Genomic DNA, 24,246 nt, shown 5'->3' on the forward strand with positions numbered 1-24,246 from the left:
GTCACTGCTGTCACAGAAGGAGAGACAGAGGCTCAGGTGTTCTCTAAGGCACAGCTGAGTATTGTGAGCGTGCCAAAAGTGCTTCAGAGGAGCATTCGTATGAGAGACCTGACATGTACATGCTGTGAGGGCACCTAGTTCTGGGGCAGTTCCTCTTCGTCATTGCCTGAATGCCACCACAGTCTGTGGAATTAGTGGTAAAGAAATTTCTCCTTTTGAATGATCATGGGAAGTAATTACAAGTGAAGTAAGCTAAAACAAACAAACTAAAAACCTAAAAAAAAAAAAAAAGGACAAGAGACAACAGCACAGTATGGTCTCATTTTGGCAGTTGGGGAGAGGGGGGTTTGACCACCCTCCTTTTGCAGGCTCAGACGACTCACATAGAGACATCTCCCAGCTGCTGAGTAGCAGAATTGCTGACATACCATAGCAGAGAAAGAGAGGGAAATGTGGATAAATATTTTCATAGACTTTGAAATTTTTAATGCCATGGAAGAAGCACTACTGAATCAGAGAAGATTTTGTACCGGTCATAGTGTCAGATGACCTTTTCTGGATGACTTTGTTTTCTCATAGTTCTTGTTGTCATTCATTAGACCAGGACTGTCCTGTGGGTAGGTTTTGATATGGGACTAGGTCCGAGCTAAAGGACTTGCAGAAACCCAAGGCATTTGATGCTACCAGAAATCTATGAGACAATCCATCTTGCAGTTTGTTGCAGTTTTCGGTTGTAAAATTTATGTGTGGCATCTGGCCAGCTTTGTGAGGCTGGAGGTTGCATGTGACTTCCTGCCAAATATGCTCCAGTAAAAAAAAAAGAAAAAAAAAGTAGTCTTTGAGTTTAGATACTGCTTTTATTATAATAGTATACACAAATGAAAAGAGAAACTCCTCAGCATGCTCATATCTGATTTCTGTTGTGTTTCAAAACTTAATTATGTGGTATAAACTAACACTGTGCAACATTTTATCTGTGACTGTCTTGAGATGCTTTTCCACAGCTCGAGGAAGAAATTGCAATTCTTTTAAGAGTTTTAGTTAGCTCAGTGAAAGTCTTACTGCAAATCTCTGCGTCTTTGGGGTATTGTTAAAGGAAAGGAGTAATCTGAACAAGGTTGCTCCTGGATTGTGAGAAAGAACCTGAAATTGTATTCCTTGGGTAATTGCTTGCTATTACAGATTCAGTGTATGTCTGGAAATATGTATTTTTAAAACTGAATTTTGCATTTTAAAAATAAGAAAGTATTGTAGAGGAGGAGGGTAGGGTAATGGCCCCCAGTTCTCACTTGTCCCTAAATAACTTGTGACTGGGAAAGAGAAAGAAATGTATACATGCACAACTCAAACACTCACCCTTCTAGCTGCAGTTCTGGAGTTGCATCAGCCAGTCTTGAGGCAAATTCTGTCTACTGCTGCTTCCTCCTTTTTCTAACATTTCTGAATCATTATGTAGTTGGGAAGAGCAGTCTTTCTACAAGCAAGCTACGTTGTGCCTAAGATGCACATGCTTGTACATGCACATAATTGAAAAATATATCAAAGTTGCTTTTTATCTAGAAAAAGTGTAGTCAACTGTAATAGTTGTGTTAATTATTTTGTCTGAGAGCGAAAGGAAGTAGCTGGCATGGAGATCTAACTCTTATTGCATGTGTTTTGAAAGATACCATTAAACTGATGAACATGTGGGTCGTCTGCTGTCCATTTTCTGAATGAAAACTATATTGGTTTTAGGGTATGTGAGTCTGTAATGATGTCTAAATTTATTTAAGAGCTAATAGCATTTTTCTTGTATTCTAGCTGCATATTGAGGTAGTACTGCAATGTATAGGATTTACTGCACAATGAGGATAATGGATGCTCTTGGATAATGAAATGCAGTAATATAAAGCTATCTTTCTAGCTATTCGCAGGAATCTGATCTTCAAACTCTCATTATTCAGGAAAATTGAAATAACTCTCTTTTTTTAAATTTTAGCTATGATATTTTTTGCTATGATATTTTCAGACCAAATAATAGATCATTATTAGCCTGTTTTGATGTGACTTAGCTTTAGTTTGGAGACTCATTTGGTTAAATAGTGGCTGGAAGTGAGTAATAAACAATTTTGCTGACCAGATTCAGTAGTGTACTAAATAAAAGTACACAGTTTCTAAATTTGCTTAGAGATAGGTGGCTTGGCTTAATTTATTAGAAAACCTTGAAGATATGGAGCAGTAGGAGAGTATCTGAATTCAGTAGTTGCTTGGCGTGGTTGGCACAAACTCTAGCACATGGAACAAGTATGTTTCTGTTTCTTTTGTTTCCCCAAACCACGAGGTTTCCACTGAAATGAAAACAGCGCACATCCCTACAAATTAACACGAGAGCAAAGCTACTTGCTACTTGGCTAAAGTTCTGTATTGTTGAGGAAAGTTAGCTATTTATGGTGAATGAATGTTTGTTAACTTGGCGCTGGATGCAGCTGTGATGATGATGAGGGAGGATGGGTGGCTGCACAGCAGTGCAGCTGCTTCCCCATGTCATGGTAGAGAAGTTATCAGATTTAAAGGTGACAATAGGTTTTTAAAGGTTTTTGTAGCAACTTCACTCTGCCGTTCTCAGTAATTCTTGCTGTCAGTTCTTGTCTGCAGTTAGGCCAATATGACAATGGCAGAGTGAAATAAATTACATACATGTACCATGTACAGTACAGGTACTACTTGAGCATATACAGTAGTTCTGTTCTTGCATCCTGTGTATCTCAATAGGATATTTTAGTCTCCAGTTACTTTAGAAACAGACACTTTCATAAACTAGCTGAAAGTGTAGCTTTCATCTTCTGGCTACACTTAAACTGTAGATCTTGGTTGTAATGTCGATGCTTAAGATTGGGCTTTCTCTTAATAGTAAAATATGCAATGCTTTAGTTTACTCAGTCTGAAGTTTGAAGAAAACTCTGTCATTCAAACAAGTAATTAACAGTGTTAGCTCTTTGTTTTTCTTAGCTTTTATTACACATGTTTTTTCTTATTTAGAATTCTTGGAATAGAATAATGATCTGATTATTGATACAGCCAAAGTATTTTGGTTTCTTTCAATTTCAGATGCCAGCAATAAAGTATTCATAGAATAGCCAGTTAGAAAAAGGAGAAAAAAAAAAAAAGGCAACTGGGAGGTATATTGTGTTCAGTTAGGTGAGAACTGAGTTCAGATATCTGGTATGGAGGGTTTGAGAGCTTTTGCTATTGGAGACTTATCCAGACAAAAGAGGAGAAAAGAATTGAAAGCTGTGATTGTTAAAGAGAACCTAGATGATGTGAGTCTTAGTCTATGTAAGTATTTCCTTCTCTCCAAAGGGTTTTTCATTATGTGAAAGGGGAAAATGAATAAAAAAAAAGAAAAAAAGGTTGAAAAAGGAATGCTAAGTAGTACCAGCTGGATCCAACCAGTGGATGGTGAGGATCAAGCTAAGCTGTTATATTTGCTGGGAAGGGCTGGTCTAAATTATGTGTGGTCCGTAACGACAAAGCACAAGCATGTGTTGTGAAGGTGTGAAGGCACAGTGGAAGCTAGAAGGTTGAATGAGTGTTGTGATTTGAGCACTGAACCAAAAATGTAATTTAGATACCAGTTTACAAGGATTTGAACAGTCAGAAAATTTACAAAGTCAGTATACAGAAGGTGGTGAGAGTATGAAACAAGTTTTAACTCTACAGAGTAAAACTGGATCATTGTACCTGTTCATGAAGGCTGAGGATATAAATTGTAGAAGCAGCTTGCTGGCAACTGCAGGAAGCAAGCTAAGCTTAGCTGAAGGCCCCAAGTACTCAGAGGCTTTCCACAAACATAGAGCTAAAAAAGCTGGGAAGTTCATGGATGGAGACTTAATGGAAATTCATGAGAAAGCATCATATATTGCTTTTGTACTGAGAAACCTCTTGTCTTTCATCTGTTCTGGCACTGTTTATTACCCAAAGATATGAATGTAATGGGAGAGTAAAGGGAGGAAATTTTTGAAGAGAAGGTGACCCTGAGACCACCAAAGAATACACTCCGAAAATGATAGGAACTTTAAAAGAAATGATATATTTCCAGTTTTATGGTGTAAGAATGAACTAAAGCACAAATAGTAGAAAAGTTGAACAGGAAGTTTCTGCAGCTCCGCTTGGAAAGGAGCTGTCAGTCCAACGTGGCACCCCAGCCATTCAGTGTGAAACGGAGCTGACAGCACTGCTCACTGCCAGGCAGCGTTGGAGGTGAGCACAGGGCAGAGGAGAAACACAGTAAAAACTTTAACCATCTATGTTAGAATCTGAGGTAAAATGAAAACCATGAACTTGATTCAATTCCAGCAGTGCTTAACACACACTAGACAAAGCAGTCATGCCAGAGCTTTTAAGACTAATCTACTGCAGCTTAGGATCTTTACTGGCTGCATGAAGTGACATACATTAACGGAGCACAGGGCAGGGGGGAAGGAAATAGTGGATATAAGGTACAAGTTTCGAAAAACTGATAAAAAGAAGATCAAGCAGGAATCTTCAGAGGTAAACCTGTTGGAAGGTGAAAATGTTGAATAATGTGAAGCCATTTAGCTTGTCCTAAAAGAATTGTCTGGTCATGGGGTTGTATGGCCTGGCAAAATTAACTTTCAAAACATCTTGTAGCATGCTGAAGAACTTCCAAGAAAGTGGAAGAATACTAGTGCAATAGATCATGTTTAGAAAGCCTTTCTGGTTAAATGGTGGCTAGTTAATTGAGTGAAGAATAGCAATGTCAATAATGGAAGCCATCCTTTTAAGATGAATTCTGTGTGTCAGCTTGATTCAAGTCCTCCCGTTAATAGATTTGGTACATAAAAGTTGCTATATGTTTTTTAATATATTTAGAATTTTGTAACGTTTTTGACCTAACTGCTCTGGGATACTCCGAGGGAGAAGGGAGATGTTACCGCTATCGTATATTAGTATAGCACTCTGTAAATGGATTAGGAGCTAGCTGAAAGATTAGTGCATGTCAGTGCAGGAAGCATCACGGAACAGGAGGTTTAAACTTGGGTTTAATGGGTTTAACAGGGCTTGGTACTACATCTCATGCTCTCCCATCTTTTACCTTTGCTTTGGAGGTAAATACAAATCCCTGAGGATGTATTTATATTTGAAACAAAAATAGGAGAAGTTGCAAATAATGACAATGGTAGTTGCATGGTAGTTGTGCAAGCTACATCCCTTCAAATAAAATAAGCTTGGCTGTGTTGAGAAATAAATTTACAGATCTTGGAGGAAAAATGCAGCTGCTAAGGACAAAACAAAGAGCTGTGTCCTTAGAAACTGTGACTCTGCTAAGTCTATTAGTCACAATGGGCAATCAACTCATCATGAACTATTAATGTAAAGCTGCAGCAAAAAAAAAGTGCGGGCTTTGGATATACAAATGGGAATGATGAGTAGGAGTAAGTGGTGGAATTTAATTCTGAGCATGGCACCGATGGAGCCACAATTAAAAAAAAAATCAGATTTGATGTATGCTCTTTAGAAAGAACTTTGGAAAGTTGGAAAAGGTTCGCAGAAGAGAAGTGCATGATTCCAGAAACGCAAAATGCCTTACTGTGAGAAGCTTGAATGTTCAACTTGTGTATTACAAAGAAGATAGAAAGATAGATTGTTTAAATAATTTCACATAGTGCAAATTCCTCATATGAGAGATACTGCAAATATTAGGAAGATCGATCATGCCTGGGGAAGATAAAGCTGTCAAATTGAAGGTATATGCTCTGATCAGTGAGTATGTTAATAAACAAACTCAGAGTTTCGTTTCTGGTAATGTCGAATGCATTTGCCTGTAGATCTCAGACTCTGCCTTGAGCAGCCGTGGCCAAGGGAAGTGCTCGGTATCCCCCGCCTGTTCTGTGCGCTCCGCGAGGCCACTTGCAGCCAGAGAAGCCGCTGCTTTCTGTAGGGAGGTGTGGCGAGTCGGTCGTGCACATAAATATTAAAGCAGAGGTTAATATTCCTTTCTGATGGTGTTTTTGTGACATTAAGCAATAGGTGGAACCCACACAGAGTATGAAGCTTGATAATCCGTTTTGCATTTATGCCGCTCTTTTGAAAAGAGCTTGGCTGAGGCAAAAGGACTCAGTCTACCTAGTTTGGAGGAATTCAGTTTCTTAATAAAGTAAAATTGCAGTATTGCTGTCTAATCTCTCAGATGTTTATCACTGTGACACACACGTCTGAAAATGAGATGTAATGAATTAGTTTTTACCTGACAATCCTCCAGTTCTCATGTCATGTCATGTAAATGTGAGCTGCTGCACGAAGGCAGGTTGTGCGGAGCTGTGGTAGGGAGCTGCTGTGCGAGGGGAGCAGGATCAGGCTGGAACGGCAATGACTCATTTTTCTGAGGTTAACAGTCTCCTCCTCAGAGCTTATCATGTGTTGTTACTACAGGCTAATTTAGAGTCTTAAATTAGAAGGTGCTTTAGGGAGAAATTTTCAGATGATCACCTCTATCATTTGAGTGGTTTTAGCTGTATGTCAGCTTACTCTCTAGGGAAGCTGCTCTCTTGGAATCACTGGGAGGGGTGAGGAGGAGGTGCTGGGGAAGTTGGTGGCAGCCCTGTTATTTTCTGCCATCCAGCAGAAGGAATTGAACTGGATAAGGGAGGAATAAAGTTGCAGGTGTCATTCTCTGAGTGTGGCCTTTCATTGTCCACCTTTTGTTGTTTTTTTTTTCTTTTTAATTTGTTTTAAAAAAGAAAGAAAACACTGCAACAGTGCTGCTCTAGTTCTGCTTCAGCAACCAGATTCAGTTGTTCTCTGTAGGGACTCTGATTTGTTTACTTGAAAATAATATTATATAGTACTTCTTCCTGTAAGGGGTCTTATATAGAAGTGGTGAATTTTCAAACTAACATTATAGGGTTGTGGCTTTTGATCAAATCACTGCGAAGGTATGGTAGGATTTAGATGTTCTTTTTTCCCCCTGTTCCTGAAGGAGCTGGTATTTTTGGTTTTGTTTTTATGGCAAAGCTGTGGGGTCAGCAGTATCCACAACCACTCTAGAGAAACTCTTGTGTTATTTAACAGCTCTGGGGGCCAGGCAGAAAAATGCTGGGGCAAATACAATGGAAGAGGAAATGCAAGGAGGCAGGAAGGCTTGTGAATGTTGGCTTAAATGTTAATATTGTGAAAACAGTGATGAGCCCCATTTGAGACTGTGGACTCCATTATGATGGATACTTTAATGTATGTAATTTTCCTCATCTTATACACCTCCTTTAGAATTTATATAATGTACTGCTGTTTAAATAAAAATTTAAAAGAGAAAAACTCTGTGGTGAAGGTTAACTTTACAATGAGGGATGTGCTGTTTGGCTATATGTGTCAGCATGGCTTGCAGCGAGTGCTGTGACATATTTGTAACCTCCTCTCCTACAGTTCAAGAGATGGGAATGGTGACCCTTAAAGGTTTTCTTAAGCAATCGTTTCTGAATGTGTTGCCACTTGGGTGATAATTTAAGAGCAGCCCATATGAACAAATAGCAGACCAGCATACAGTGAGCTCAAGTAGAAGGAACCCCCTCAGAGAGGTGTAACAAAAGGAGCACTCTTGGCTATCACATGTTGTTTAATGGCCTGTTTTTACAGATTTCCAACTTATTCTGACCTTTCTGTGTTTCAGGGTTTCACATTTGATAGAATTGTGCTTATGATTTTTTGAGAGCAGCTGTTTCCTGGAGCAGTATTAAATTATTTTTAGAGATTGTGTTTTTAAAGAGAAGCACAACAGCTTACACATATGGCCTAAACTATTTTGTTGCCTGAAATGATGTATTTTATCTAAAAGCAACTCCCCCAAAATAGAGCATTTTGTCCCTGCAAAGCACATGTCGAAAAGGGGACTGGCTGATTGAATATCCTCCAAAATACCTGCTGAAGATGGGACAATAAAATATCTCCTTGAATGTATTTCGGGACATTGTTACCAAAGTAGATTCTTCAGCTCATAAAAAGAATTTTATAGTGTCTTTCTGACCTGGGCTATTTTTTCTAGCTGACAGTCACAGCTTTCCCAAAGAGGACACTCCGACAGGCAGTATGGATTCACTTTCTTCCCAGTCTCCTACGCCAGCGTTTTCCAGCAGCCCTCCTGGCCTTCTGGAGAGAAATCACCTTATTATGGACAGTGGAGATCTTGCAGACTGGACAGCAAATCAGTAAGTAACACTGGGTATTAGATGATGGTTTCGCACCGGTATGATTGTGCATGTGAAATACAATCCCCCTGTTAGTTTGGTGACAGTGAGTGACTTTTTAAACTGAATATAGTTGTGTTTGTTTTCTTCTGCTACAAAATACTATGTGCTTACATGTTGTGTGCGGCTTAGAGATTACTTGAATTTGACTGGGTTTGTAGAGGGATTTTTTTTCCCCCGTAGAAATCTATTGTGTTTTATTGTAATAGTTATGAATTTTTAAATGATTTTATTTTGGCAATGATTATGCAAAATATTTTCTGTATAATGCATTACCCCAGTTTTATTTTTAAGATGGTGTTAAGCTGCAGCGTCCATTTATCAGCTTGACAGATGCACCACACCATAATACCTCAAGTACATGGAAGACCATTAAAATCCAGGGCCAAATTTAGGTTTTGGATGAATACTTGATGAATGTGAGATGAGGTTATCCAAGATTATTATAGTTGTTAATCTATGTTGTTATTAACATATTAAATGCCTGTTTTCCAATTAAAGTGCAATATGTCACTTTCAGTAGACTTTGTAAATGTTCATTTATTGACAGTGACTGCAGTTTGGCAAAAACTAAAATTACAAGCTTAATACTATCTCTGTAATATATAGTCAAAGCTGATACAGCAAGCACTGAACATATCTACTTTTTTTCTTTCTTTGAATGAAAAACTGAACTCAAATAGAATTCTCTGGTTTGCTGTTCATACAAACTAACATCTTAAGACGAAGTTTTCCACCATCTAGTGCCAAGAAGATGGAAGGAGTAAATCTGCAGAAAAGATTTGTTACAATATTTTCCATAATGGCATTTTGAATAGTCTGTTCTGTTGATGCAGCATCTCTGTAAAATATAAGTGTAGATGTATATAATGAATAAAAATATACAGTTAGCCATAAAATAAGTTTATATTTCTACATACATGCACAAGTAATTAAGTGCTAGAGTACTTTTCAACTATATCAATATTTTATTCTTAAATATTGAAAGAATTCTAGACTATTAGATATTTTCCACATATATAGCTATTTCAGTAGAAAACTAAAATCAGTCTTTCCTTATCTTTCTGTGTACTATTCTTCTTATTCCTGAGCAGTTTCCATCTGGCAGAGAAGGGTGCCCACTAGTAGAAGCAGGATTAACAAGAAGCTGTATTTGACACACATGCACAAAAGGCACGAATGTGGAAAAGCACTGAGAGTGGACTAATTATAAAAGCAGATATAGCCAATTAGGGAACACATGGTTAGCAGGATATCGATAATGTCAATTCATGGAATGAAGAGGGAAGTGTTGGTTTTAGCCAGAGCAATCAAAGACTTCAGGTGTTTGGAGCAACATGGTATTTTTGTATTTGTTTATTTTCATGGAAAATTATACTCTGTTGCTGTTTTGGAAACTCTGTCTGGTGGCCTGAGGTTTTCTGCTCAGTTGGAAACAGTACTTAAACAGTTGTTTGCAGAAAAAAAAAAGAAACAACAAGTGAATTGGTATGAGCATCTAGGTTGTTTGCCAAAAGTAATTTATTTCGTCCATTCACCCAGCCCGAGAAGTTTGCTTCAGAGCTACCTTGGTAATAAGCCTGCACCATGAAAGGATATCTTGTGAATAGTGCATAGTAGTAGTGGTGCATTTGTTTTCTCTCTACTTTTTCATCCCAAATTTGGTTTCTTTTCCTATTTTAGTTCAATGATTCAGAGAGCCTTAACAAACAAACTAGTCCCACTCTATTAACAGCAGAGGCAATGTCAGCACTGGAGAATATGCTTGGTGGGCTTCTGTGGTTGTTACATGTCATGGGCTGCTGTGGCAGCTGACTAGTCACCAGGTAGTTGTGGTAGCTCTCCCAGCTCCAGGAAATGTGGCCTTGGCTGTTGGACTCTGCTTTCGTCTTAGGCTACTCTCATAAATCGGACTGTCCCAGAATTGGGTGAAGAACAGTCATTTTTGTTTGTGCAGTATTTCATAATGTTTTGCGTTTTGTGCCAAGCTGGAGTAAAAGCAGATCTTGAAGTCTCAATATCCTCTGTGAAATGGAATTACAGGTTTTCACTGAACTACCATAAATACCATACTGAGCACAGGGGAGGCAGAAATACCAGAGAATTTGGTTTCTCAGGTTTCTGTTGATCTGTATAACACATGGGTGTTACTTGTAAGAGATCAGCCATGGAGTTATGTGGTCAACAAGGTGATGGTGACTCCTTTGCAGTAGGAGAGCAGCTTGCCTTGTTTCCTGGGAGTGGCAGGAAGAATGACCTTGCACTGGAGGGTCCAGATATGTCAGCTGGTTTATGAAAATAATTTAAGTAAAAAACACATGATGAGCTAGCAAGAATACCTTCTGTGGTATTGTCCTTCAAGAAGGAGGAGGTTGTGTTTTCTTGAGTGATAGCTTTTGTTAGCATGGTGTTTCCTGGCAGAGTTTTTGTGATGAACACCCTTTCCTTGTCTCACCTTTAAAATCAAAAGGAGCTACAGCTCCTTGTGTGGAACACCAAGCAAAGGCAAATACATCCTTACCTGCAGGCTGCCACTAGAAGGAGGGGACTTCATGGGCAAAATGGTGAAAGAAGCCTAGAGAGCAAGATCTCTACCACAGATCCAAAACGCCTCGCAAACCCCGATTGCTCAGTTGTCATGTCAGTGGTTAAAGATGTACTATGCATACAGTGTAGCTGAAAGATGATCTTTCACACATGTGCCACTCTGAAGCCCTGCTGAACTGTTGGTTCTCATGTCTGTAAGTGTGCAAGTGTGCATCTGCCTGAAGCTAGGATTGCTTTGAAGGCCCTGTTTGGATAAGACATGTGTCCCGCGTTGTCATCTACTGCTGTAGGAGGACATGAAAGGTTGAGTGGTAGTTGCCCCTATGGCAGGGGTGTTTATTTCTCGAGCCCCTGATTTGCTGTTTTGATGTTCTACACTGCATTCTAAACTCTTTCAACCCTTTCTTTTCCTGAGGATATATTTACCTTCACACTTCCATCTGAAGCCAAATACTAAATATAAATACGTTTCATTTTTACATAAACTCTGTGGTGATTTTTTTCTTTTTTCTTTTCTTTCAATCACCAAGTTACAGGGTAGACACAGGATCCAAACTCTGAATAGCCCAGAAGGGATAAATCACATTTTCTGTCTGACAATAAGCAGCATTACCTGTTTCAGTTTGCCAATATCAAAAATTTGTAAAGCAGAAAATATAAACTCTGATATTTGTCAGATTGTGCCTTGGATTTAACAACTAGGTCATGTCATGAAGCATTTCATTCCCTCTATATGGAGTGTGTATGGTTTATGACTTGCCTATAACATAATCCCAACTTGGATGTAAACAAACAAGCAACAAAGAAGGTAAACAAACCTCTGACCATCTCCCATCCTTAACTATTGCCTTCCCCCAAAACTGTGATCTACTCTACAGCCGTAAATTATCTGAGGATTTTAGACCACAAAATCTGTCCTCTTTCTTCCCTCAGAGTTGCTTCAGACCCAAGCAAATCTGCAGAAGGGCTATATCTGATCTCTTGGCCAAAGAATTTGTTTTTTTTTCTTCCACTCTTTTTCTTTCTTAGCCATGTTTTTGCTATTTCTTTTTTTGGAAGCTGTTGCAGGTTGCTGCTCCCTGCCGATGCTGTGGCAACCGACAGCTGGCGGGAAGTCAGTTGACAGGGTTGGTAAGTCATAGAAAGGTGTCACCAGAAGCATCAGAAATCTGCTGACAGTAGATGAAGGGAAGATAATGTGGAGAGGAAGAAGGCTGAGTACAGAAAAATGGTGGGTTATTTCCATGGTGGAAATCCAGGAAATAAAATGAGCTAGCATATAGAAAATGAGCCATCAAACCCAGAGCAATGGGAAAAGGAGGACAAAAATACAGATATGTTGTGGCAAGTAGCCCATATAATAACAGTAAGAGGGAGTGAGAATTTATTGCCAAATTTCACTGGAAAGAAGAGGTGGAAGACAACAAGGCCTACCAAGAATAAAAAAAGTTACTTATAATAGTACTTATAAGAAATTACTTGCAAAAGAAATGAAGTGCTCAGTAAGGCCAAGTGCCGGTTTACAGCATGTTAGATATGATAGACCAATTGCGTGTGCTATGTGCTCTGTAGTGCAATGTCTACTTTAAAAGCAGAGGAGGCCCGACGTTTGTGTGGACGCACTTAATGCAGCGTGGGCTGTGGAGTGGTGTTGTGAAGCACTCAGCAGTGTTTGCTTAAGGCACTTCCTTGGCTCTTGCTACTCTTTCTCACGTCTCCAAGCATGTGGCTGGCATGTGGCTAGATTTGCGTTGTGGGATGATGATGTTTGGTTCTTTGTTTCTAACACATTTTTGGTGAAGATTACACAGCAGCTTGATTAGTTCTCTTTGTTCAAGTTGTAGTTGAACCACATAGAGTGTTATGGTATTCCTTTTTAAGAGAAGCACCTTATAGTGCCACATCACGGCATAGATGGGTCTTCACAGAGTGCTAGTGTGAAGCAGCTAATGCAGTGACATTAATCCTCTGGTTTAATGTCATGGCCCTACCCGGGCCTCCACGCTTTTTTGTTTTGGGGTTTTGTTCGTTTGTTTTCCTGTTACATTTGCCTGAAAAGTAAATAAACAAATCTGCCACTTTTTGTAAAAGGCCTGCTGCAGAATGTGGCTTCAACACCACTTTCTGCCCTCCTGGTTGGCAGCGAGATGGAATTTGATTGCTATGCTGTAACCTCTCCTCAAATTCTAGGCACTCAAAATGCATAGTTTCCAAAGAGGAGTTCAGGATTTCCAATAGTATGAAGTTGACTGGCTTTTCTAAACAGTCCCCAAACTGTTGTGATAATGTTGATCATCTTGGAAGGGCTCATACGTTGCTCTTAAAGTGCTATTGGCCTGTGGAAGAACAGTCAGTCTTCACTTTTACATGCAGTTGAAAGCCAGTGATAGATCATTTGAGTTTCAATCAGTATTTTATCACTTTACACATGCAAACAATATATACATATAGTGATATCTAAACTAGATATGTATGTGTGTGTGTATGGGTGTATCTAAGAAATATATCTAAACAAGTAAATATACAGTGTAAGTTGGAGTTTATAAAATGAGAGTGAAGTTTTCATTAATGTGGAATAACTGGTAATGCAAAAGATGCAATATCAGGCATGAAGTGATATAATTCACTTATAAATTGATGTAATTCACTTTTGAATTTCACTTATAAATTGTTGACGGAAGTGTAACCTTTTTTGTTCTAGGTTGGGTGTTAGACTTTCTTGCTCCCCAGTTTGATACTTGCCTGTCTGCTCTCATCATGAAGCTGCTTCTGCTTTGCCAGGAGGTAGCTGCCCTGCAGGCCCTGCAATTGCAGAGCTCCTTTCCTCTAGTCATAGCAGAAAGGATTGTAAAGCTGCCACTTCCTATTAAATATGAAGAGGGAAGGAAGACGGTAACTAATAATGAAGTTGAGAATATTGACTTGTCTAAATTCACACGCTCAAGCTCACTACACTAATTCCAGTATTTCTGAGAAGGAACCAACTAGTTTCACCTAGAGGCATCAGGATGGTGGGCTAGAACAGTTGTCAATATGAGGTCTTCTTTAGGCAGTTCTTTCTTCCCAGCGTCCTGGCTGTAATGGCAGCTCACCTCTGCTGCAATAGCAGGGGTTACCCTTGTCAAGATGACTGATTCTTTAAAAGGTGGAATACAAGTCATGTCCTAAAACACTGTGGTCTGTCTTATGTCTGTTTTCACTTGCCCTCAGAATGAACCAAAGAAGCTGAACGCTTTGTATTCCCTAGACTCAGTATTTGTTATAATTAATCTTTTTGAAGATCATTTTCTGATAAGGAAAGATTTATTACTTAACTGGTCCCTTGTCATGAGAGCTTTTCTGCTTACAGTATAATGCCCTATGGCCAGAGCTTATCTGCAGAGCTTAGCGAGTGCTTTCCCCAGGGGGTTACCCCTCCCAGTACTGGGTATTCAGAATTGGGTCACATTCTTCCTTTTGGCTGGCAAGTCCCTGCAGAATCTGCACTGTCTTCTCTTCATTCAGGCTGTGAAAACAAGTGCCTTGTTCCTCAGCTCATCTTTGGGATCTGAACTCGTGAGGTCTTTGGGGCTGCGATTGAGCTGGACGCAACAACTTGATGACGTCCGATGGTTGTTCTGGATGGAGTCATGCCACAGGATAAGATGATGATACCCACATGTGTACACCTCACCTCCTCCCCTTTCCTTCTCTAAGACTTCTGAATTTTACAACTGGAGGAAATGGAATGTATCCTGCCCCTTAAGCCTCTTCACCGAGAGTGCAAAAATGTGTGAGAGGGGACACATGACTTACTAAAGCAGATAGATTTGAGGGGCTCAAGATGGTAGTATTTATAATTTTCATACTCGATCCCACAATAGAAGCATAGTAGGAGCATAGCAGCATATATGATACAGACCTGCCAGTCCAGATACTGAAAGTACTCAAAGCCTAGAGGAAAAAGAGAAACACCGATGTAAATGACTTCTCAGGAGTCAGACCCCTTGCAGTTCTTCTTTATTGGGTCTCCAAACACTAAGATGTTCTTATATACAGTTTGATGTTGATGTACAGCTTGATATACATTGTGGACATAGTTCATCTTTATTCCCAATGAAGCCTTTCAGAAGGGTGCTGAGAGCTGTGCCGCACCACCTTCCAGGTGCTGGTGACCAGGTTGTGTAGAAGCTAATCATAGCTCATGAAATCTCAGGATGTTCTAATTCTCAGTGAGCCAGCTGATGTTGCATCAGATGACACAGGAGGGCAGCACTGGACACAGCAAACGTCTTGGGGATAGTTGCTCGTTTTGTCTGACTGCTGAACAATTCCCATCAGCCTACTTAGATCCATAATCTGTTACGTCTGTAGACTACATCTAGAGTCTGCCTGAAACTTGAAAAAAGTTCTTTCTGTAGTTTCTTGCAGTGGTGTGAATATGCGGTTTTACATAAATTATGAGTGACTTCAGTTTCAGTGTCTTGAAAACTTTTTATAATATCTGATGTCGTCTTTTTTTTTTTTTAATAGAGAAGCTGCTTTCAAAGCTTTAAAAACCACAGTCCGGGTATGTAGCAGTGCTCCTTGCTGGCTATGCTTATTTTGCAGTTTGTTTTTGTTTCAGCTGCCACCTCTTGGGTGATTCAGCAGTCTGAGAGTGGGTTTCCTGAAGCAGGCATTTCTTTTGTGGATGCTTTTGTTATGCAAGCACAGCATTAGCCCTCCTTTTGCAATTCCATTGAAAGCAGCATAATATAACTTAGTCATATGGCTCATACAAAAGGGGCTTTGCCATTGCCTTGTCTCCCAATGGGCTAGACAGAGGTAGGTTCTTGACAGCAGCAGCCCTGTGTAAGCAGGGGAGGAAGTGGTCCCGGTGCTCAGAGCAGGGGATGGCTGGGGAAGCAGCCTCTTTTTTTTTTTCTTTTTCTTTTCTTTGTGTGGTTCCAGGGAACATGGCCTCCTCAGTGTTTCCAAAAGGAACAGCACTTTCCCATCCACTTACAGAGGAACCTACCTCATTTTTTGTTTTGTCTGAGTTACCGTTTTAAAGGTGCTGTATGTTGGGAAAGCTGCTGTGGATGCCCGCATCAGCCATACAGACTGGCGTGGAAGATCATCGCACTAACACGCGAGCTGCTTTGCTGAAACTTCACTAGCCAAGTTTAATAAACCCTCTGTTCCAGCGTTTCGTATAAATGAGATTCAAGTGCACTTTTTGTGCATTAAATACTTTAAATATTCTGGGTGGGGGCCCTTTTCAGAAGGGCTGTGGGCCAGGAGGTTCTGCCCCTTAGTCTTGTTCCCCGCTTCGCAGCAGCAGTGACAACGTCTAGATTTTTGTGTGCATTTTCCTGCTCCCCACCATCGCCAAGGCGCACAAGTTTTAGCGTGCACGGAGGTTGTTGTCTGCTGGTGGGGGGAGTACTGGATTGCAGACTGAATCACAAGTAGCCGATACCTTTTGCTATATTATGTCATATTATAATTAAACCTTTTAAGAACATTTCCATTGAGCTTGTGTCAGTCAGCCGTTGTGATATGACAGTGCTGGAGCTGCCAAACCCTCTCTGAAACAAACCTTTTCTCTTAAGAGTTGCAGCATAGATTCTTTTCACAGTCTCTTGCTTGCTCTCAAGATAAGAGGCTGCTCTTTAGAGCTGTGTTACCTTAGGAACCAGCCAGATAAACATCCAATAAAATCTTGTTTTCAGGAGTTTGTTTCTGAATATCAGCACAAAATCTCTAGCTTATTTTCAGTAAGGCTGTTCCCCCTCCTCCCTTCTCCCAACATTCACTTCCAGACAATAGCATTTCTTCCAAAAGAGAGATGGCTGTGTCAGGCAGTTGATTTTTTTTCCTCCCCACAGGAAATACATTGCCTTCATTTTAGCCCTTAGGAGAATTGCATTTCTTCAACATACCTTCTATAAGTCACGATGCTATATGATAAGACATACGGTACTCTCTAATTTATCATACTCTTGGTAAACAAAACTTGTGAACCTTTGTAGCAAGGTAACCTGGCTATCGCAACAATCTTTTGAAGAGTAAAAAATAAAAGTCCTACAGTATGTTGCCTACCCACAACAACACTGTAACTGTTTTTCCCTACTGAATAAAAACTTCTGTTTTAATAATAAAATTAAGCTGTTCCTGAGATAGCCAAGTACAGTAAATAAATAAATAAATAATTTCTAGAAGGTACTTAATATTTAAACCTGTTAAATGCCTTTTTTTTTTTTTTCCTTAACATGGTGGAACTATTGCTATTGAAAGACTTTTTCCCTACTAGATCCTTGATGGTGATCTGTGCATCTATAATCGCAAGCCAAATTCAGGAGCAGGCGGCAGGGCTTCTGCGCCAGCACAGAGGTGCTTAGGGAAGCAGCAAGCGACGAGCCCAGAGCTCCACATACCTGCAGTTCAGAAGGGTTTTCCCACCAGAGCTCTGGGAGGCGCTCAAAGTTCTTTGAGAATTTGCCCGTTTTTACATAATGTTATATAATGCTGCCTGCTAAAGGCCGATGCACTCTTACTAGGTGATAGAGGTGTGGAGTCTGTGTAGCATGAGAAATAAGCATGCCATGATATGGATCTGGATATTGTATTTCATGCACCGTTCCTTTATCTGCACACCTTTCTTCCCTTTTCTCCCTCCAAGCCTCAAAGCGAAACGGACTGTTGCTTTCGGAGTGTCCTTCGGAAAGGCGGCTTTCCCGGCTCAGAGGTCATCTTCTGCACCGTGTTCCAAGTTGTGTTTTGACAACAGTAATTCTGTGTCTTGCAGATGTACAGTGTTTGTTGTGGTAGAGCTGATCATATACGTTGCAATGGCTAATAAATACAATGCATGTTTTAGTGGAATATTTAATCCGTAAAGTTTTCAGTATTTATTTGTTGAAAGCCAAAAAATCCCAAATCTGAGCTCTACACTAGAGGAGACATTTTGAACCATGATTGATTTGAATTAGCTGCATTTTAATATTATTTTGGCATTATATTCAGAATATCTTTTTTTTTTTTGCATTTTCTATAGTTTTTACAGGTTTTAGAAACAGCCTGACACCAGTCAAAATAAATAAACAAAAGCACAGGGAAGTTAATCTCTTTAAATGTCAGGACTGTTTTAAGTATAGTAGTTTAATCTATGTAAGAAGGATACATTTTAAAATTCTTTGTATGTTTTTTGTTGTTTTGGGTTTTCTGAGGGGAAGAAAAAGTCTTAAGAAGATTACTTAATTTATTGAATTAATTTATTGAATTAAAATTAATTAGACACATATAGAATATGTGCAGAATGAAGGAGAAATAGTCCAGTCGAGCATTATGCATGCGACTGCAACTTTTTTATCCTCGGTATTCTTCAGTACTTAGGATAGAGAGCAAGCTGGTATTCACTTTTTGGATTTTGTTTTGTTCTCATCTGAAGTCAGTTTCCATCTGAAGGTTTTTGCCTTACTTAAGGAAATTTTTTCAAATATGGGAAGAAAATGAGAATTTCAAGCAAAAGGAAAGAAAACCCCTCAGAAAACACAAAAACAAAAAACTTAGGTCCTTGTATTAGAAGATGTAAATAATTTTGTAGTGAAAGAGTCTAAACTGGCTAAGCAGTCCAGATGTCCACCTCCCAAAGTTAAGCACTGAAATGTGGTTCTATTCAGCACAAACTGCTTTTTGTTCAGTTTTGTTCAGACTATATCCTTTATTTGGTAAATCTGTTAGTTTTAAAAGCAGAGCATGTTTTGATAAATCCATTTAGTTATGATTCCAGCACATTTAAGTTTCATTTTATTAGTGGAATTGACTTTAAAATACTGTTTTTCTACATTTTGAATTCCAGTTTTCATCCAAATGCAGCCTGACACAAATCCAAAGTAAAAATATTGTCTTGTTAAAAAAGGAATGTACCGTTCACCATTTTATTATGTACTAAATTTAAAAATTAAAAGTCAAAATAAATGTCTGCAGAACTATGTAATGGCTAAAATGATTGTAAGACGCAGTGGCTATCAAAATTAGTTTGGAGAATTTGTATTTGTTTGTAAACTAAGTGATATGAACAAACAATAACAATTCATTCCTTTAAAAAGTAATTAAACATCCCAGTGCAAGGAAAGATGAAAATCAGCTATATATATTTCTAGGTTTTGGTGGTACTTTGCAGGTTTTCCAAAGCCCAATCTTGGAATAAGTCAAATTGATAAATGTTTTGGTGGAAAGTTGATACTTCAGATTGATGATTCATCTGTTAAGAGTTTTAATTCTGTTTCTGTTTGGTAACTGCTTGAAGTTCAGCTCCTTTATTCCAAGATGGGTTGATATTAAATGTTTGAATTATTTGCTGTTTTGCCTGTGCAGTGAAAGCAAACCTTCACATGTTGGGACATTTTAATTCTTTAAGGTGTAGCATTAGGAATATTGCTGGTGTCGGTAAGGACTTTGTGTACATTTTTCAATAATTGGTGAAAGATTTACTTCTGGATACTATATATTCTTCTCTTGTAGCAGCTACAGGTTCACACATTAATTTAATATGCATTTAATTGGTGCATTCATGAGAGCAACCACTGAGGCAATATCTACGCAGTATGTGAATCAGGTCTCACTCCAGAGCCAATGCCGTGATCCCAATGTAGTACTAGCTTCAGCCTCTTTCTAAATTCTCCTGTCTTACATACCTTAGTACAGCAGCAAGAAGATTTTTAAATAGATTCGTCAAAACTTGTAAAAGCAAAGTGGCAGCTCAAATAATAGCCTGCGAGGTGCAGTTTCATTGTATCTGTCTTTATTAGATAAGGAATGTGGAATTTTGTCTTTTTGTAAGTTGTGTCATACATTTCAGGTAAGTAGTCTTAGCCTAGGATGTAAGGCATGTAGGAGAAACACTCACAAGAAGGGAATGTAGAAACATATGATGGCCATGTCTAGAAAATCAGCTCAACAATGCGTTTGCTTTTTAGTTTAAGGGTCTAACCAGTTACAAGGATTTGCACATTTGGGTATGAAATGGAAGTTTATTTACCCTGCTGATTCTGTCTTGAAAATATTTCCCCTTAGCCCTGGTCAAAGTCGCTCATCGATGGTCTCGTGGATGAACACTCCATCTCCTAGCACAGCTGCTACAAATACTGCACCTTCTTTCTCCTTCCTTAACCCTGCCACAGCGAGTGACAGAGCAGTGGAAAGGTATGATAAGCACTTCAACTTTTGTTGGTTCTTTATTTGACTCTCATTTTTTTTTCCCCCGAGTTTCTTAATAGCTAATATATGTCTTCTGCAATATGTAAATTATTATCTCAACTCCAGAAATGCAACCTCCTTGCAATTTCTGTGGCTACAAAATAACAGGACTGATTTTTTATTTCATCAACATCTTAGAAGGCACTGATTGAGTCAGTGGCTTGTTGGTTGGTACAAGCAATGCAGACTTGGCTCTCTGCTGCAGTGATTTTTCATTATTTACTATATTGTATATAGTGCCTTTTAAAATAGTTTCTTTCTTTTTCTTAGTCATCCATTGCAAATTCAAGTTTCTCATCCTAGCCTTTTTGCCTCTGACATACTTTCCCGTGACTTTACCTCTATCTGTGATTTCATTATTTTCTTTCACTTTTTCAGCCTGCTTTTCTTCTGTTCTGCTGTTCCTGCTTCACTCCATGTTTTTGATCTGCCTTTTGAAGTGTCTTCACTTTTTCTTCCTTTGGAGATCTTCACCATCTTAGCTTTTGCCTATAACTTATGTAATACTTGCTTTGCAAAATAAAGTTGTTGGGTATATTTATAAATCCTTCCCAACACTTAATGAGAAATGAAATTTTGGTACTACCAGTCACATTCTGTACTGGAATTACATTGTTTGACTGTAAGATCCTTGGGGCAGGGAAAATCTTTCCCAATATTTTATGTGTAATTCTTGTTGCAAAGACTCAACAAAAGACAAATTAATAGAGTGGGAGCTTTGTCTAAACAAAGCATCGTAGGACAGCAGCAGACTGTCAGTTTGCAAAGGCACAATTAAATAGGATGTGCCAAAAGTATTTATACATATCCCAAGATTTCTGCTTATGGCACTTGAAGAGGTGAGTACTTTGGACAAATTCACATTTGTAGTTTATTGCTGCCCATCTTAAGCACACCTCAAAAAGACTACCCAAAGTTTTATAAACCTTGCTGTGTTTAGGACAAAATATCATCTTCAGAGCTCCAGTGATGTTGTATTGTAAACAAATATAAGACTAATTCAAAAGGGAATTCTCTAAAGTGATAGTGGAAACCTCAATTACAAGATTCATGAAGAAATATTTTGCAAAACATAATGAGTCTATAAATCAAATGTGGTAGGCTTTGTCTCATTTCATTGCTGATTAGCAAATTGGCAATATTTTAATTGTAGTTGAAAGTTAAGTTTATTGTAAAATCATGTGTGCATAACGTTTGGGAATATGATACTTGGAAATGCCAACAGCAAGCTGTGAAGCTTCAGCTTTTTGTTCATGTGTATGAATTAGAAGCCTGTAATAATGTCTATGAGATTGTGTTTAAAGTTTTAAAATAATCTCCAAATGGGGTTGAAAGTGGAAAGTGTCTTCATTAATAGTTGAAAGTAACAGTATTTCATTATTTCATTTTTCAGTGTTGTCTGCCGAAAAGCAGTAGCAGTTTATCCATGTGAAGCAGAACATAGCTCTGAATTATCATTTCAGATAGGAGCAATTTTTGAAGATGGTAAGTACTGCTTATGTAAATATAAAGCAATGAAAACAAACTGAGAAAACTCCTAAAATGGCTTCAGATAAAAATACAAGCCTAACTGCTATTCTGCCAAGATTGCTGACGGCAAATACTCTGTGACGTAGACAGTTTCTGGTACCTACATATAGAAGCTGCTTACTGTATACTAAGGCGCCATGAGACAATGTCCTTGATTCAGATGTGTAGACACTTTCAAATGGTCTGATTTTTCAAGAGTGCTTAAATATGTGTTGCAGTACAAAAAGGCGAATTTTGGCAATAGAGACATCTTGGCCTATGAAACTAATTTTTAATGTGATCTATCTGTGTAAAATTCCACGTGGGCTTTAATTTAAACAAAAGCAAGTCTGTTTAAGGACTTTCACACGAGCAGAATTTCAGGTAGACAGGTTAATGGGCAACGAGAGGAAAGAGAGCATTTGTTCCTTTAATCAAGGGTGCCTTAATATGTGCAGGTACTTGTAGAAAGGGGAATATTTATTAAGCTGCAAAAATGAGAGCAGAAATCATAGCAGGAGCAGTCCTTAAGACATTTGTCTGTTACAAGGCCTTGATTTAAAAAAAAAAAAAAATCAGAAAACATTTCATTTCAGCAAAGTCCTCACCCAAGCTTTGTGCAGACTGAGGGATTCAAAGCGATCTGGGAATAACATCTTCAAGAACCTCATGAGCACTGAGACCAGTATTTTAGTCCCTCTGTCTCTATAGTGGCAGGGGAGTGCTAAGGGACATTCTGCTCTCTAAAGAATCTGGAAATTCTGCAGTGATGCCTGTTTCTTCTCATCCATTGCCAGCTGCTCAGCTTGCTACCAGGTCAGAAATCTGGTATATGCTTTCTGAGGGGAGAGTGCTATTTGATTCTGCATGACCAAACTTACTTACAGCGTGCACTGCAAAGTCACTCAGATACCACATGAGAGAATCTTTATTTGTATGTCTCATAGAGGAGGAGTATCACAGATTCCCAGCTTGCATCCAGAAAAAAACAAAAACAAGAAAAAACACGGTCTAAAGTAGCTATAAAAAACAACCTACAGGCATTAAAAAACTGGCTAAATATGTTTTATATTTCTACAAATGTTTCTCATTTAAAAAAAAAAATCTTTTCATCCTCCCCCCCCAGCCCCCAACCAAATGTTCCTAATTTTTTTTTTTTTTTTACAACATGCAAAGATCACGCAGACATGCACATCCCTTTCCCCTTCTTTGTGATACTTAATTTAAAACAGAGCTATCATATATTCTACAGCAGAGATGTGATAGTGTGTCTGCCTCCTCCCAGAGAGATAAGCAGCAAGTCTGCAGTCCTGCCTTTTCTGCAGTCTGAGGTGATCTAGGGTCCCCAGTGGGTTCCTCCCTACCCTCACCCACCTTACAAAATCCTGCTTGGTGTTTCCTGTCAGAGAACTGCCTGACAGGCAAATCACGTCTGAATCAAGTTAGGTGGGAAACCTTTTAAAGATAAATTAGCTAAATGATTGCTCCTTTTAAAGTTTCTAACACAGGTTATTTTAATTTAAGTTTTTTAAAACATGACTGATAGGGATCTTCAGCAGACAGAGAATTGTGCGCAGGAAAAATCTGGTGCAAGGAGGTAGATGTGGGGGTGCAAGATGGGCTTTTGTAGTACAGAGCACCAAGGGTTGCCCTCCTGGTGCTTTGGAACTGGAGAAGGAGGAGCTGCTTCTCTGTTGTGCATTTGCGTGACAGCAATGTTGGTATTCTTTTTTTGCACCAAGAGATGCTAGAAGTTATGGCAAAGCTACTATAGTTTAGGTACCTTTCAGCCCCCACAGGGCCTTTCAGCTAGAGGGTTGGATTGTCCTTGACTGTGTGGGCAGAAATGTCTTAACTGTGAGACTATTCTTCTGTGTCATCCTTATGCATAGATGCGGAAGCTAAGGAAAAGATTATATGGATTACATTTTGGAAACCTAATGGCATGGATCTCCAATGAGGGGAATCACATTTTCTTAAATATATTTGTGGTTTATTCCGTTGTATCCTGGTTGCTGTATAAGCGTTGTCCATATCCTGCAGAACTCTCCACCTCAGGTGCAAGGTGGGCTGTGGATTAAGAGGCAAAAGGAGGACATGCAGGTAATAAGGCAGTAGCTGGGCATGCACAATAAATTAGTGCTCATTCCATAATGATTCCTGGTTGGTGATATCATGGATAGGCTCTGCTGGTGAGGAAACGGCTCGTCATTAAAAGCCAAGGCAGTCCCTGCACCACAGCCCTCCGCGGCGCCGTCACAGAGGCCTCGCTCTCCTCCTGCGTGCGGCACCCTGCGGCTGTGCTGGAATCAGATTCCAAGGAATCAATCCAGGTTCTTTACTTACTCAATTTAAATTCCCATATGCCCTGATAAAGCCCCCAAATGAAGAATTAAAGTAATAATACATCAATTCTGCTGCTCTACCAATAACCTTAACTATCAAAGTGACAACGCATCAATCAAGTTGACACACAGCTAGTATCAACCATTAAAGTAACTGTTAAATTAATGTCTGCTAAAAAGTGCTGCTTCCATTAGGGAAGGTTTTACCCATCTCTCTCCACCCCGCCTGTCTCCCTTTTCTAATCCTGTCTCTCACCTCTTGCTGTTCCCTTGCTGTTGGTTTTTTTTTTTTTTTTTTTCCTCTTCACTCTCTGTTCTTCTGCTTTGTTTCCTTTTCTTTTTCTTTTCCCTTCCCTGTTCATCTGCTGCTCTGTCTCTCT

At 39.1% G+C, this 24,246-nt stretch overlaps 1 protein-coding gene across 1 annotated transcript in view; it reads left to right on the top strand.

Annotated features, from left to right (window-relative positions):
- ARHGAP10 (Rho GTPase activating protein 10) overlaps positions 1-24,246 on the top strand; it is a 126,533-nt gene that overhangs the window by 97,133 nt on the left and 5,154 nt on the right. The window contains exons 20-22 of the mRNA XM_088526548.1: positions 8,039-8,201; positions 19,830-19,958; positions 21,406-21,497. Of these exons, the coding sequence (XP_088382674.1) occupies positions 8,039-8,201; positions 19,830-19,958; positions 21,406-21,497 (384 nt within the window). The remainder of the gene's footprint in view (positions 1-8,038; positions 8,202-19,829; positions 19,959-21,405; positions 21,498-24,246) is intronic.

Source organism: Tinamus guttatus, unplaced genomic scaffold (genome assembly GCF_059628265.1).
Source record: "Tinamus guttatus ecotype Peru unplaced genomic scaffold, ASM5962826v1 Tinamus_guttatus_pri_ptg000247l, whole genome shotgun sequence".
NCBI classification, from domain to species: Eukaryota; Metazoa; Chordata; class Aves; order Tinamiformes; family Tinamidae; genus Tinamus; species Tinamus guttatus.